Source organism: Protopterus annectens, chromosome 9.part0 (assembly GCF_019279795.1).
Source record: "Protopterus annectens isolate FY-2018-M chromosome 9.part0, PAN1.0, whole genome shotgun sequence".
Taxonomy (NCBI): domain Eukaryota; kingdom Metazoa; phylum Chordata; order Ceratodontiformes; family Protopteridae; genus Protopterus; species Protopterus annectens.
Window position 1 is genome coordinate 1,518,931,136 of NC_056743.1, and position 15,633 is coordinate 1,518,946,768.

General features: G+C 39.9%; 1 protein-coding gene across 2 annotated transcripts in view; it reads left to right on the top strand.

The window, feature by feature from the left end:
• The window catches only part of VARS2 (valyl-tRNA synthetase 2, mitochondrial), a 1,808,135-nt gene that overhangs the window by 1,028,929 nt on the left and 763,573 nt on the right, over nucleotides 1-15,633 (top strand). For both annotated transcript variants that reach the window (XM_044084462.1, XM_044084463.1), the window contains exon 16: nucleotides 3,545-3,621. In XM_044084462.1, the coding sequence (XP_043940397.1) occupies nucleotides 3,545-3,621 (77 nt within the window). The remainder of the gene's footprint in view (nucleotides 1-3,544; nucleotides 3,622-15,633) is intronic.

The window sequence follows — 15,633 nt, forward strand, 5'->3', positions numbered from 1 at the left end:
CCATGAGGGTGTGGGAATGGGCTGTAGCTACCAGCCGTTTCTTGGTAGCGACCCACATTCCGGGGAAATCAAATATATTGGCAGACAGATTAAGCAGGACAATTCTCTCTCCTCACGAGTGGTCCCTGAACGAAACAGTAGCAGCTCAGGTTTTCAGAAGATGGGGGACGCCGTGCTGCGACCTGTTTGCAACACCACAAAATACAAAGTGCAAAAGGTTCTTCACCTTGACTCCACATCAGGGGGAAGCAGCTATGGATGCTCTAGCACAACCTTGGCCAACAGGGCTACTTTATGCCTTTCCTCCGATTCCACTTCTCCCCAAAGTCATACAGAAAGCTTCTCAATTGGGGTCTACAATGATACTAATTGCTCCGCACTGGCCTCGTCAGGTATGGTTTCCCTACCTGAAGAAACATGCGTGGGCGATCCGTGGGTTTTAGATCTAACTCCGGATCTGCTAATTCATCAGTCGGGGCGACAACACCAGTCCCTTCACACTTTGAAGTTGACAGCTTGGCTCCTCAACTTCCGACCTTAGTCAGAAATCACACCTTAGACCCGGAAGTTATTCACATTTTATCTTGACCCACAAACCCACCACTAAGAAATTGTACCTCAGTAAGTGGAAGAGGTTTGCTATCTGGGCTCAACTCAGGGGCTTAGACCCTATCACTGCCCCGATACCAGAGGTTTTGAAATTTTTAACATCCTTGTTTAATCAAGGATCTTCAGTATCTACTATTAAAGTCCAACTGGCAGCTATCTCTAAATTTCACGAATCCATGGATCCACCGTTGATGAGCAGCAGATTATGCAAAACTTTCATTAAAGGTGCGGGGCTGTTAAGACCCCCAGTTTTTCATCCTGCGCCTCCGTGGGATCTTGATTTTGGTGCTTCGTGCATTAACATCTTCCCCTTTCGAACCGGCTGCTACATGTGAGTTAAAATATCTGTCTTGGAAAACTGCCTTCTTAGTTGCAATTACCTCTGCAAGAAGAGTTTCAGAGCTTCAAGCCCTATCTATCAAACCACCGTACTTGATTTTTCACAAGGATAGAGTATCACTTAGGCCTAACCCATCTTTTGTCCCAAAGGTCTGTTCTAATCTCTGTCTCCAACAATCTCTAGAGCTACCAGTTTTCTTTCCAAAATTCTCCAATGAAGCAGAATACACTCTCCATAAATTGGATGTTCACAGGCAATTGCGCTTCTATCTAGACAGGACTCAGCAAATTAAGTAAATCAGACCAGTTGTTTGTGTCCTTCTCAGACAATAAATTGGGTAAAACCATCACAAAAGCTACTATCTCCAAATGGATTAGAGATTGTATAACTCAGGCTTATTCCTCTTCAAATAAGCAACTTACAACATCTATCAAAGCCCACTCTACCAGAGCTATGGCTACTTCTATAGCCTTTCATTCCAAGCTCGCTATTTCTGAGATTTGTGCTGCGGCTACTTGGTCCAATCCGCACACTTTCATTTCCCACTATAAATTGGATGTGGCATCTAAAGGCGAGCATCATTTGGTTCCACGGTACTCAGGAGTGTTTTCCAGTGAGCCACCCAGGATTCAGGTGCTAGGACGCTGTCCCATCAGTCAGAATGTAGGCGAGATAGGATCACATAACATCTTTTAGTTATGTACTCACCATAACTTCAGATGTTTGGGATCCATCTACTACATTCTAATCCACCCTCCTTCCCCGGCCTTGGAGATCAGAAGAGATTGAACGGTTTTGAGTTCTACTGTTTTTATCTTGTTTCTTCTGACGATGTTATATAAGCAGTGCTTGCATGTGTGCATGTATGCGGACAAACTAGATCTGGGGGACTGGTAGTGGTGCATCCTGGGATATAGTAAGCTCAGCCAATAAGAGACTTCGCTCTTTGGCATAAGCGTGCCGAGTCGGAGCCGAGGGATCGGCTCCGAACCCATCAGTCAGAATGTAGGCGAGATGGATCCCAAACATCTGAAGTTATGGTGAGTACATAACTAAAAGTTTTCTTTTTTGGTTCCAATAATGCAGTTTGCATCCCAAAACCATGGCACTGCCTAGATGTGATCATTTTTTTTTCTTTCTTTTCAGATAGTGACTATGTTATGAGTTGCTGGCATTGTTAAATTAAAGTGCAAGCACCAACAGTATTTTTAATTTCATGGAATTTGTGTTTTGAGGATATGCAGTAAACTTTTTATCATGCATTTTGGTTCTACAATACAGTATAGGTAAACAGGTAGATTTTGTTTGGATTTAGTTTACATGTTATGGTGTCTTGAATTTTTGATGATTATTAATTCTGATGATCTGTATACTGCTATTGTCTTTGAGTTACTGTTTAGAGCTTTTCTCCCCGGACTTCCGCTGAAAATAGGTTTCTGACCCCAGTCGGACTTTCCTGGTCACCAAATGTCAATAAATAAATGTTAAAACATGCCAAGACAAACAAAAAGTGCTTATTCTTCTGTCACTGATAGTTGCTACTTCAAAGAAATGTTAGGTCAGATGAAAGCTGAGTATTTTATACAGACTGTAATTTTATAAAGTTAAAAGCAGGAATGCACTGGTCAGAAATGAGTGTACATGCTAGTTGATTTGTGTATTATTGCAGGGTAGCTTATCCCTAATTTTCATATTAAGATTTCTCCGCCAACTAACTCTTTGGATCAAGAGTTTTATTTTAGCTGTTAATATCTGCTTTTCATCATTTTACTGAACTCCGCAAGAGAGTTCACTGTATAAAACTGTGGGTTAGTATGTCCAGCATGTGACATGCAGCCTGAGATAAATTCCTTAGTGAAATATGAGCAAGAAAGAAAAAGAAGTGGTGGAACCTTCATGATCTGTGTCAGGAAAAATATAAACCAAGAAATTGAAAGTTACTGAAGAGTTTCTTGTACTGCAGAGTGGTGTAATGATAAGTGCTGTTATCTCAGTGCTTAATTCTCCAGTTGTGCTCTCATCTGGAGTATGTTTTGAGAAAAAAACAGAGTCTGCATGTTTTCCATTTGACTACTTGAGGTTTTTGCCAGGTGCTCCATTATACTCCCACCTCCCAGATACAGGTTCTGGGTAAATTGGTGGTCCTCCAGATTGCCAGAATTTTGCACACTGTATGTGAGTGGGTGTATATGTATGTCTTGTAATAGGACAATGCCCCATACAAGACTAGCTTCTGCCTTTGCATATACATTGAGTACTGGGATAGAGTCTGTCTTCCCTACAACACTGAATTGGATTAAACTAGTGATTGGGTTTTTTCCGTTACATTTTGTTGATATTGTAAGAAAATGTTTCTCTGAAATGAAATAAGTTGTGTTATGTTGTAAGGTGGAGTTTCATTTGTTTGCATTCTCCTTTCTTGTATTCTGTTTTCCTTTCATTTATTAGTGTTCTTGTAATACAGTACTGTACCATGTCTGGTAAGTGTACTCATTTGAATTTTACAAAAAAAAAAAGTCTAGACCGCTAGTGCTCTGTACTGTTTCATTATTTTACTTTTTTTTATCTCATGCATTGTTGGCTTTATTTTTCAAGGCTGTTGACACTCAACATCTGCAGCTCCTTCCAAAGTTTTATGAAAAAAAGTGGAGAAACTGGCTGTCACAGATCAGGTAAGAAATAGCACTTCAGTGAATTATTTGTAAAAAGTGTTCCAAAGGCAGAAATAAGTAAAATGGTTGGTATTCATTTCCCCAGTAGGTCAGTTATCCTTTATTTTGTTAGTTGTTGATTTCATCTTTCCTTCATTTTATTATGAACATGTTCCTCCACCCACTTGTAAGAAAATATTTAACTAATTTTGCTGCTTGGAAAACAGAAGTTGATATATATATATATATATATATATATATATATATATATATATATATTTTTTACATAAGTTGGGCAAGCAGTTTTTTCTTGACTCAGGCTGTGGTCGAATTCACTATCTGAAACCAATGCTATTAGAATATTTTCAGAAGTAATTAATCGGTGCAGTGACATCCTCTTAACTAGGAAACCGCATATGAATGTTGGTATAAAGAGGATTCTAAAGTTAATAATGTCTTGTTTTAAACTGCATTTATTATGTTTGTTCCTTTACTGTATTAATCATATGATGTATTATTTCCTGTTTAAATATAAGTCACTTTACCGATTTATCAGCTCCGAAGAAGACCCCCTTATGTGTGGAGACGAAAGGTCTAAACTTTGTTTTACTAAAAGGTGGTTTCAGTTGATTTTGGTATTTTTCTCTCTCCTTTTGTTTCTTTGTTACACCTCTAAGTGGTTACTTGTGCCTGCTTTTTTAACTTTTGGAATATTGCTAATCACTCCCTATTACTGCAGTGAAGTAGAGTCGGTCTTCTTTCGGACCTTTTCACAAACTGACAAAAGCTCTAATATGTTATATGTATTTGCTTGTCTTTTTTATTTAGCAGTTTTTCACCCTTGTGCCCCTGCACCCACCAAGCTGCTTTGGACTAATTTCTTCCTACTTTTCTCCAGCATTCAGGGATTCTCTCTGACGCAGACAGGAACCTGGAATCATGGTCATGGTGTAGTGGAAATTTGAAGATTTATTTATATCCCTTGTATGACGACCCACCACAGGATCAAGGAGCCTCACTCCTCACCACTGACAACAGTGGGGGACGTACACTGGGAGGATAACAAGTACACACAGTATTTCCAGATGTAGCTCTCTGCATCAACTGCAGTTTCCCTTAAGAGCACATGGAGACCACAGTCAGTCCTGGGCTGGTTTCTCCCTCATTCTGCAGATCCCCAGTAAGACTCCCCACTATCACAGTTATAGAGTTGAGATCTCCGCTGTATGACCAAGCCAAGACCTATCAGCACCCTCTCTATCCAGCCAGTGCTTTGTGTCCCTACCCATGTAGCTGACACACACACACACACACACACACACACACACACACACACACACACACACACACACACACACACACACTCTTTGAGGTTTGATTTACACACACACACACACACACACACACACACACCTGGGAGAGGTTGGCACAGGTTTACTAGCTATGCCCCCTTCTGCCCAGATTATAAGGTAGTTACCACTGCCACCATTCAAGTCTTTATCAGCTACTATAAGGCCCTTAACAAAGGCTGTCCAGTCTTACTGTGTAAAATTAATATTAATACAAATGGTAGTTTGAGCAAGAGCAATGCTATTAGGAGTGGCCCACACAGTGTCACCAAATAAATATGTAAGTACTCTCAAAACTTAAATATCTGTACAGAGATCAGATACGATGAACGGTTTTAATATATTTAGTAATAAATAAAGGAACAAAACAATATTATATAGTCACAGTGACATCAGAGTTCAAAACCACAGGAAATATTTAAAACAACATTGCAGGACGGTCTCAAATAAATAAAGAAATATATATAAACTAAGCTTTGCTATATTCCTGACTGTATCTAAAAGAGTTACTATACCGTAGAAACTTACTTACTTAGAGCAAGGCAGATGTTGTGGTGAGTGGTTCTTGTCAAATCCAATACAGAATGCTCTGTCTCTCTAAAAGACTTCTCAAATTAATATTTCAACTATTACTGGCTGGATAGCTTTCAGAATGACATAATTTCTTGTCATCTGACTCTATCCCAGGTGAAAACCCCACTGCTGGAAGCTGGCAGTATTTAGCATCTACCTGTTAAAATACATAGACCTCAGATCTTTGGCAGATGCTAGAAGTCATAAAACAATTGCATTCCTCCACATTTCAAGACTAGTAATTATTTCACCATAAAGACAATACAGAAAGCTTCCTAGTACAGACATTGTGTCTCTAGCTGTCTTGAAACTGAAATATATCATCTTTTGTTGCATAGCCATAAAATAATTTAATTTCAGCTGTTTTTTCTGGTTAACCCCCTGTATTCCAGTTTCCACTTTTAAAATATATACATTTAAACAGTTACAGTATTATGTACATCTTTTCTTTTCCAGTAGGGCACACTGTGGTTACATTTTAAGCACCAGCACTTTATAAAAAAAACTTTTTAACACACGTCTGTACAAACCAGTTTGATGTACACATGACATACAGTTCTAATACAGTTGTAACACAAGCATCTTATATAAAGCATGTTGATATTCACAATTGACATATAATTATTTACAAAATTCCAGATAGCTGTGCTGGCATTATCTCCCTTAGTCACACTTTTAATGCCTCTCCCCTTACAGCAGGCATGTTGCAGAAGCAGGGTCTATAGACCAGGTGTTGGGTGTGTGCTTTCAAGCACCCAGCCCAGCTGCAGTATTACACACTGCTTCATAGGGGCCACTGTGCTGTTCTGTAGAAGATTCATTTTCATATGGTCCTTTGACAGGTGTTATGCAACAGAAAGAACTTGTCATAACTGTAACATGGAATGGGTGACCTGATCTCTCTGTCCCATCCCCTAGTGAGTTCTTCCAGAATCTGGTCTATTTTTAGAACCCAGCTGCCCTTGGGGTGCAGTCAGGGGTTCATCCCTCTTTGTGATGAAGATGTGTACTTGCCTAGCATTTTAATTACCAAAAATGTACTGCTCCTTTCACAAACACCAACATTTATGCATGCTGATTTGTCTCTGTAGTTTATGTACAGTTATATGTATAGTTGACATATGTCTGGGGTTGTGCCTCATAACAGTGTCTTTAATAAATTGCTTAGGAAGAGTGGGCTGTAGACCATTTTGATTAAGAACAGTTGTTTTAATGCTGTTTTTAATGAAAACGAACATGGAGGATGGCATTTCATAGGTTCATAGGTAGGTACTAGGCTATTGGTCCTAGGGCCTATGTAAGCCTAGCCAAAAAGGTACCCTGGATTTTTCCACCCAAGAAAATTATTTTCGTGTGCCCCTGTCAAGCAGAGCCACAGTGGTGATCCCCGGAGTGAATTTCCTATTTTCCATCCAATCATCAAGATTTTTCTTGAAGAGTGCTAATGAGGAGCTTTGTTTGATATAGATAGGTAGTTTGTTCCAGAGTATGGGAAGTCTCTGGGATAGGAATCTATCCCCTCCAGCATGTTCTGTTTATTGTGTTGACAAGGTTTAGGTCCCTAGAGCATGTAGCTTGGAGGGATTGGGATTTCTTTAAGTGGAGCATGTCCAACAGCGCTGGGTCTGACATAGCTTTGTATGTTAGGCAGAGATTGCCAGTGAGTAGGCGATATGCAACAGAGTAAAGCTAGAGTTTTTTGAGATGGTCTGCATAGGGCATCTGTTCAAGGCCATAATCCTCTTTATGAGGTATTTCTGTGGCCTTTCCAGTTGTAGATGTCTTCTGTGGTACACAACAAAAGGAGCATTGTACTCTGTAATGGGTCTGATGAGTGACGAGTAGAGGGGAACAATGACCTCTATTTTTCTGGATGAGAAACCTTTTGTGATGAGGTGTGCCACATAGAACGATTTCATGACTACTGTGGCGATGGAATTATCAAAGGAGGGACTACTGTCCACCTGTGTCCCAAGGTCTCTTGTCACACTTTCAGTGTTAAGTAGACTACCACCTATGTGGTAGCTCATGGGTACAGAGTTTTTACCAAAGGGGATGACAATGCACTTTTTGGCATTGAGCTTGAGGACATGGCTTTGACACCAGGCATCTGTCTCGGTGAGGCCCTTTTGTAGGATGTCCACATCATTAGGAGTTTCGATTATGGCTCCTAGTTTGCAGTCATCTGCAAACTTCTTTAGCCAAAGACCTTCTGTGTTAGCCTGTACTTCAGAAAAGTAGATACCACCTTATCCCCTCGAGCCACACGCTCTAGGGATCTAAGTCTCACCACAACAATAAATAGGACATGCTGGAGGGATAGATTCCTGTCCCAGAGACTTCCCATGCTTTGGAACAAGATCCCAATCTGCATTAGGCAGAGCTCCTCGTTAACACTCTTCAAAAGAAACGTTGATGAGTGGATGGGAAACAGAAATTTTACCTCGGGGATCACTTCAGTGGCTCTGCTGGACAGAGGCACAGGGAACTAATCTAAGGGGACGGCGAAAGCCAGCACATTCTGGCTAGGCTTATAAATGCCTTCGGGTAGATAGCCTAGTACCCACCTATGAACCAAACAGGAGAGGACCCAGGACTGAACACTGTGGTACTCCACATGTCACTGGTCTGAAGTCGGATTTGGAGTCTGCTACTTTCACAGTTTGGGTTCTGTCAGTGAGCCAGTTGGCAACCCATCTTGTGACATAGGAATTTATACCTAGTTTAGTGAGTTTATCTATAATTCCAGAGTGCAGAATGGTGTCAAAAGCCTTGGCGAGATCTAGATAGGCTGTATGAGCCACCTTACTCTCGTCTATGGCTTTGGTAACTGCTTCAAAGAAGTCCATCAGGTTTAGGAGATATTATCTGCTTTTACCAACCCAAATTGGGTGAGGTCCAGAGTTTGGAGATTACCAATGTCTTTGTTTATAAGTTCCATGGTGATACGTTCCATGGCCTTGCAGACCAGGCTCATTAGGCTAATGGGGCGGTAGTTCCTGGGGTCCGTGGTGGCTCCCCTTTGTGGAGTGGGATAACCACCGCTGTGCACCATTCACTGGGCACAAAGCCTGAGGTGTGGCTATGACTGAACATGGTGCTTAGGGTGGGGTACCAGTTCATTCTGTAATTCATGTAGAACGCAGCCTGGGATGTTGTCAAGTCCAATGGATAGTATGTTTTTTTTTACCTGTGCAGCTGTGATTACAGGGACTTTGCATTCTTCCGGTATAGAGATGGGCACTTTAGGGGGTGAGAGGGGGGTAAAGTTAGTACTGAACTTATCTGCCAGGATGTTGGCAACATTAGTTGGTTCTGTATATTTAGTGCCATTGTGCTGTAACTCAGAGCAGATCTGAGTGTTGCCATTGAGATTCTTGACATAGCTATAGAATGCTTTGTGGTTGTCTTTAAAATCAGTAGCAATTTTGTTTTCATAACTAGCTTTAGAAGATTTTATGAGGGATCTCAGCTTCTTAATGAGGCTGATCAGGGAGTTTCTCCAGTCATGGGGTTTTACTCTTTTTTGCAACAGTTTCTATCTTTGTTGTAGAGTTTGTTAATGGCAGGGGACCACCAGATTGGCTTCCTTTTTTTAGAGGATAGCATCTTGGTTCTGTTAGAGATAGCATGATCCATGCAGTCGTGTCAGTGCTTATAAAGTGCATTTGTGTAGGATTCAGCAGTCGTACTTCTATTGTCCATCTGCATGGGTGTCGTGAAGTTTGCCATATCTGTTTTAAGAAGCGTGAAGTTGGCTTTGGAGAAATTTTTTATGGTGGTTTCCCTAATGGGGGGTGGGGGTGGGATGTGGATGTCTAGGGTGATTAGCTTGTGGTCAGATCTGACCAACGAGGAATTGACCTCTGGTGTGGAACACCGGTCGGCCGTGTTGGTAATGACCAGGTCTAGGATATTGCTGCCCCTGGTCGGGGTGTGGATAAGTTGATCCAAGGCACTGGAATTTATGAATTCCAGAAAACGGTGAGCAAAAGAGTTGGCACATGAGTAGTTTTCCCAATTAATGGTGGGGTGGTTGAAATTGCCCATTATTAGGGTGTTGGGTTGTACCCTAATATTTTCCAGCGTATCAAGAAATGAGGAGTGGGAATCCTGGGGCATGGTTGGGGCATGGTGGGGGATCTGTAGCAAGTTACAGTTTGGATTGCGGTCTTGCCCAGAGTTAGTTGCACTTGGATAATCTCAGATGCATTATGCTGAGGAACTAGCCTGGAGGTGTGGATATCCTTAATGAATATGGACACTCCTTCGACTTTAGTGTTTCGGTCCAGGTTAGTTGGCCAAAAGGTGTGGTATGAATTATAGCCTGGTAATGCAGGGGAGCTCTCTGGAGCCTTGAACCAGGTCTCTGTCACTGCACAGATGTCTATGTTCTCCATTTTAAGGAGTGCCTTGAGTGAATGCATTTTGAGGTTTAGACTTCTAGCATTGAGTAGCATTACTCTCAGATTTTGCTTGCTTGTACCTGTTATGGTGGTGAATTTGTCATTTGAACCTTGCCTAAAAAAGGCACTATAGGGGTGGCAAGAGCCTTAGCCAGTATCCGGAATCGCAAGGGCGACAGCTACAGGCCATCTCTGGCAAAGCATTGTGGTCAGTTGATCATGTCATCCCAGGCAGACAGATACTGGATCCCCTTAGAATGACACCAGAAGCTTAGCCAATTGCTGAAGTCGATCATTTTGTCCTTTTACTGTGATATCATACTGGGTGATGACAGGATGCTACTCCGGGCTAGGGTCATACCTGCCTGGGCTAGAAGATCGGAGAGCTCCTCCATGTCTCTTTTCATGTAGTCCAGGGAGGTACGACTCGGGTCATTCACACCAACATGGACAATGACAGAGTCATATTTGTACTTGTTGTGGAGTGACCTGAATGCATGCGTTGTGGCAGATCCTGGCACCCGACAAGCAGCTGACAGTAACTTTCTCCGTGTTTAGCCTGGTGAGTGGAACATCAGTGTGCCTGACTATAGTCACCTATGACTAGAGTGTCGGGTACGTTGTTATGCCTTATGGGCTGTGGTTGAGTGGCACACTGAGTTTGTGGACTATGTGTCATTTGGGTTGTGTTGGGGGGGGGGGTTGCTTGTGTTTCTGCTTTGGAGGTCTTTGTTGCTTGAGCAGATTTTTATTGAGACCCTCTGCAAATGTAGGTGTGTGTTTTGTGTTGCTATATGTGTGTTTTGGTGGTCTAGGTTTTGAGGGACTATGTGATGAGTGTGGTGTGGTGCAACTGTTTACCTTCGCTCTTGACTGTCTAGGCCAGTCTTGGGAGAAGAGAGCTCTGCTTCCAGTTTGGCTATATAAGTGCATCTCTCACAGGTTGTAGTGTTTGGTGGTAGGAGGAGAGGGTTGCCTGTGTACATGAGACAATTGCTGCATTGCCCCAAGTTGCCCAGATTCATCAGGAAGACAGGAGAAAACACTGGGAGCTGACCCGTAGACATGCCAACACAGCTAGCTGGAGTTTTGTAAAGAATTTTATATTTGACTGTCACACTGATTTGTACTGATGTTTTGAGTTAAAATATATATTTATAATGTTACTTGTGTTAAAAATATATCAACAGTAGGTCCTGCTAGACAGAACGAGCACCTTCTCCAAAAAAAGATGGTCTGGTTTAGTGCTCAAGAGGAATTTGCATAACAGTGTCTTTTTGTGGAGATCAAGACACCCAACATCACTGCTATACTATGCAAGAAAGATAGATTTGTTACACCATATCAGGTGAAAGAGGTATAGTCTTGCAGTACACAGTATGTGCAAGAACAACCTATTCAAGTAATCAGCAAAAGTGATGAGGAAAGAGCAGATGAAAGAATAAGGCAATAAAGTGTGAAGTAGCTATACATGTGTGTGTGTGTGTGTATATATATATATATATATATATATATATATATATATACACACACACACACACAGACACACACACACACACACACACACACACACACACGTTTATATATGTAAGCACTTACTGTTCATTAATAAACATTTTTATATCTGGAACCTTCAGCCAAGTTTGCTTCCTCCCAGTTTTGGTTTGCTTTTGGATTTATATTTGTTACTGAGAGGCGCTTAATTTTCTAGGTTTCCTGTTTGATCATGTGTGTATGGGTGTGTGTGCGTGTACATATATATATATGTATATGTATATATATATATATATATATATATATATATATATATATAAAACATTAGGTATAGGTAGAAAAGTGACTTGGGGGGCAAAGGAAAAGATGGCATAGGGAAGATATGATGTTGGAGAGGTTGTTTCTGAGAAGAAAGTTCTATGTCCTAAATGGATATAGGAGTACATTGGGAAACTCTGGGCTATCACCACTAGTCTAGAAGAGCTTCACACCCTTCTTTTTTTCCTGTTAATAGCATTGACTGTATGTACCTTGAATTTCTGCCACTAGTTACAGTGCATTAGAACACCAAATATCAGGTACAGTATATGTATGACTAAATATTAAACAAACCCCATTGTGATTGCATTCGCTACAAATAACTAGGTAATTGTTACACTAAATTTGTACAGAAAAAGCAGCTTTTGTTTATTTCATCATTTTTGCCTATGTAGTGCACTGTACTATCCTCTGCTACAAGCCTAGTCATTAACGTGGTCAACAGTCCAGCATGGCATATTAATTAACTATTTCAGTTTGCCAACATGCTAGGTGGACTAGTCAACAGACCTTTTCAGCCACGATCCAGGCACCACGGTGCAAAACACAAAAGAAAATGAAACATAGGCTGAATACTACAGTTATATGCACTATAACAGTACGAATGTACAGACAATCCATTTATATGTTATTTAGAATTAAAAATACAAGAGATACTATTTACAGTATGTGCAATTAAGGCTGGTGTCAAACCATGTACCATACTGCAAGTGGTGAAAGCACTGAACAGTGAGCCATTATAATTGCTTATTTATTTAATGTGTTTCTGGGTAAAAAAGGTACAGAATTAACAAAATCACTTTGATATAATTTAAACAAGACTTAAGTTACTCCAGTGAATGTAACTGTGGCTCTTTGGATTACATGAGTTACAGTGGACTGAATTACACCTTTTTAAATATAAGTTTTAAGCGTGCAAACCATCTCATAATACAGTAAATATAAAAAAATGTTTCCAAGTATCATAATAATGAAATAGGTACTTATCCTTGTGATAAATGCCATTTTTTGCTGTCATATAAACAAAGAACTTTTTTTTTGCCATCCAGCAACTTTAAAAGTTTATAAGTATAATAAGTATGCTAATTGTGATACGAGCAATGTGGTATATATTACCAAATGCAAAAAATGTTTTGCTTTCAGTGACGGAAGGATGAACTGAAAACTAAAGGAAAGAATAGGTGACCATATTTCAAATATCAAAAGAAAAATTGATACTAATGTCTTATTTAAACTTTTTAAGGACAATATAGGTCATAGTTTTAAATCTGCTGGGTTAGACATAGTTTATGAATGTTTGAGAGGTGGTGACGTAAAAACACAAACCGAAAACTGTGAAGATAAGTGGATTAATATATTGAAAGCTTATTAATATCCTTGGCTAAATGGACATGTTAATTTGCAACCAGTACTTAAGGCAAGTCATCTTAGATAGAATATTAACATCTGATTGGTTTTATCGATCATGTGATTTTTAAAGTATGTATTTTAAACTTATACTTGTAATGTTTTATTGAATTCGACTTGATAAAGCATTATTTGCAAAAGTGTTACTCTTGTTTGAGTAAAGCTGCTTGCACTTTTTGGCTCCAGTGCATTTTTTTATGTTTATAAACCATCCCTTAATCTTTATTTTGTAGTTGTAGCTATGCCTGTAAGGTTCATGTGCAGAACTGCAGTAATTCACGGGAGATGCCTGCAGTGTTGTTGCTGCTGTGAATTTTAAAATTCATAGGATGTATTTTGTTAGTCTCTCTCTGCTGCACAGTTTGTAAAGTCTCCTGTACTGTAGACTGGATAGCAAAGTGATTGTTTTGCTGTTTATCACTTATGATATAGGCAATTGTACATTTGTATAGATGACAACAAACCTTATTGATATAATCTTTGTTGCAAGTTTTATACATCACAAACCATATTGACATAATTTTACTTGCAAACATTATGCATCAGTTACAGTCTACCCAGTCAGTCAGTAAAACATTACATAGCTCATTTAAATCATGCCTTCTTTTAAACCTGATTCCTCCCCCTGTATATATTGTTCCCACAATTCCCATTTTTTCTATTATGTAATTTGATCCTACCCTTTTCTAAAGATCCCAATTCCATTTGTTTGATCTCTTTTACTATATTCACTACTACTAGTACAGTTGGTTTAAACGTTGATTTCCATTTCCTAGTAATTGCTTTTCTGGCAGCCACCATAATTAGACTCAACAAGGCCTTACTATGTCTAGGCAATTCTGAGTCTGTTTCATGGTTCAGAATAATCATTTCCCTAAATACACCAGTTTACTTCCCCAATATTTCTGCTGGAATAGTCTGCAGGGAATCTTTAAAGTCTGCCGCCAACTCATTACACTCCTAGACAGAATGTTCCCAGTTACCTCTTTCTTCCCCATCACACCTCCAACATTTGCTGTCTACCTGAGAAAAAAATTCTCTGGAGTCATTCTCTGGAGTCTGCTTGGGGTTTAAAATACATATGTAAACATTTCCAGTCAATTGTTGCATATTTGGGAGACATATATATATATATATATATATATATATATATATATATATATATATATATATATATATATATATATGGGTACCTATGAAAAGATCGAAAAGTGAAAATAACGAAAGTCACTCCACCGACAGCTGAAATACCCGACATCGCAAATCACGGACGTTTACCAGGTAAGGGGTGTAAATTCGCTACTCATGCCTACCACACATGCATAACACTTGCACACTTCCTAAACCATGGTAGGCTTGAGTAGAGAATTTACACCCCTTACCTGGTAAACGTGATTTGCGATGTTGGGTATTTCAGCTGTCGGTGGAGTGACTTTCGTTATTTTCGCTTGTCGATCTTTTGATAGGTACCCATATATATATATATATATATATATATATATATATATATATATATATATATATATATATATATATATATATATATATATATATATATATATATCCTCCATTATTTCTTTGTGAATTGCTTATCCAGTCTCTCTTCCCAATCCTTTCTAACCTTTTCTGATTGATTCTTGCAGTTATTGCTGTTTTGAGAAGACAATAAAATATAGTGTTGAAAGATATTTTGTTGACCAGGAGATGGCATTTGACATTGTGAATAAGGCTATGCAGAACTGGGGCCAGCAGGCAGACCCATCACCACTGGGTAGCCAGTTAACTATAGTGATGCACAATGGGGTTGTCTAAGAGGAGAGAGGAAGATAAACCGAAAATATTAATTTAGAACTTTGATAGAAGTTTTGGTTTGGAACTCCCTCCAACATTCGGAGTGGTACTGCATAGTGTTATGAGTAAGATTTTTTTTGCCTATGGCTAGTCCTGCCTTGCCCAAGATTAACCTCATTGCCATTCTGACAGGTTTTATCAAAGTTACGGTCTTGTTGACAATCCCTGCAGTGTGGTGTTAGCTGAGGAAATGTGAAGTATTGAGCCATCCATATTTGAAGTTTATGATTTGCACAGTAGTATCATCACTGGGTTCAGCAAACGTGAAAAAGCTAGTTTACAGGGGGATTTATGTTGTCAGCCTATTAAACACAGAACTAAGAAATACTGGGTCATCTCTGTCTAAGATAACTTTTAATCCAGATACATTTATGTTGTTGTTCTTCTTTCGGCTTTTTCCGGTTAGGGGTCGCCACAGTGGAACTCTGGTCCGCTAATGATTGGCAGTAGATTTTTACGGTGCCGAGGTGCCAGCTCGATGCCTAACCTTCAGTGAAGGCATGCCCTTCTACACATGTCTTTCGAACACCACTCGACCGCGGGGAGGACATGCAGACTCCACACAGAAGGCGCTCTAGCCGAGAATCGAATAGGAGAACCTCTTGCTTTGAGACGACAGTGCTACCGCTGCACCA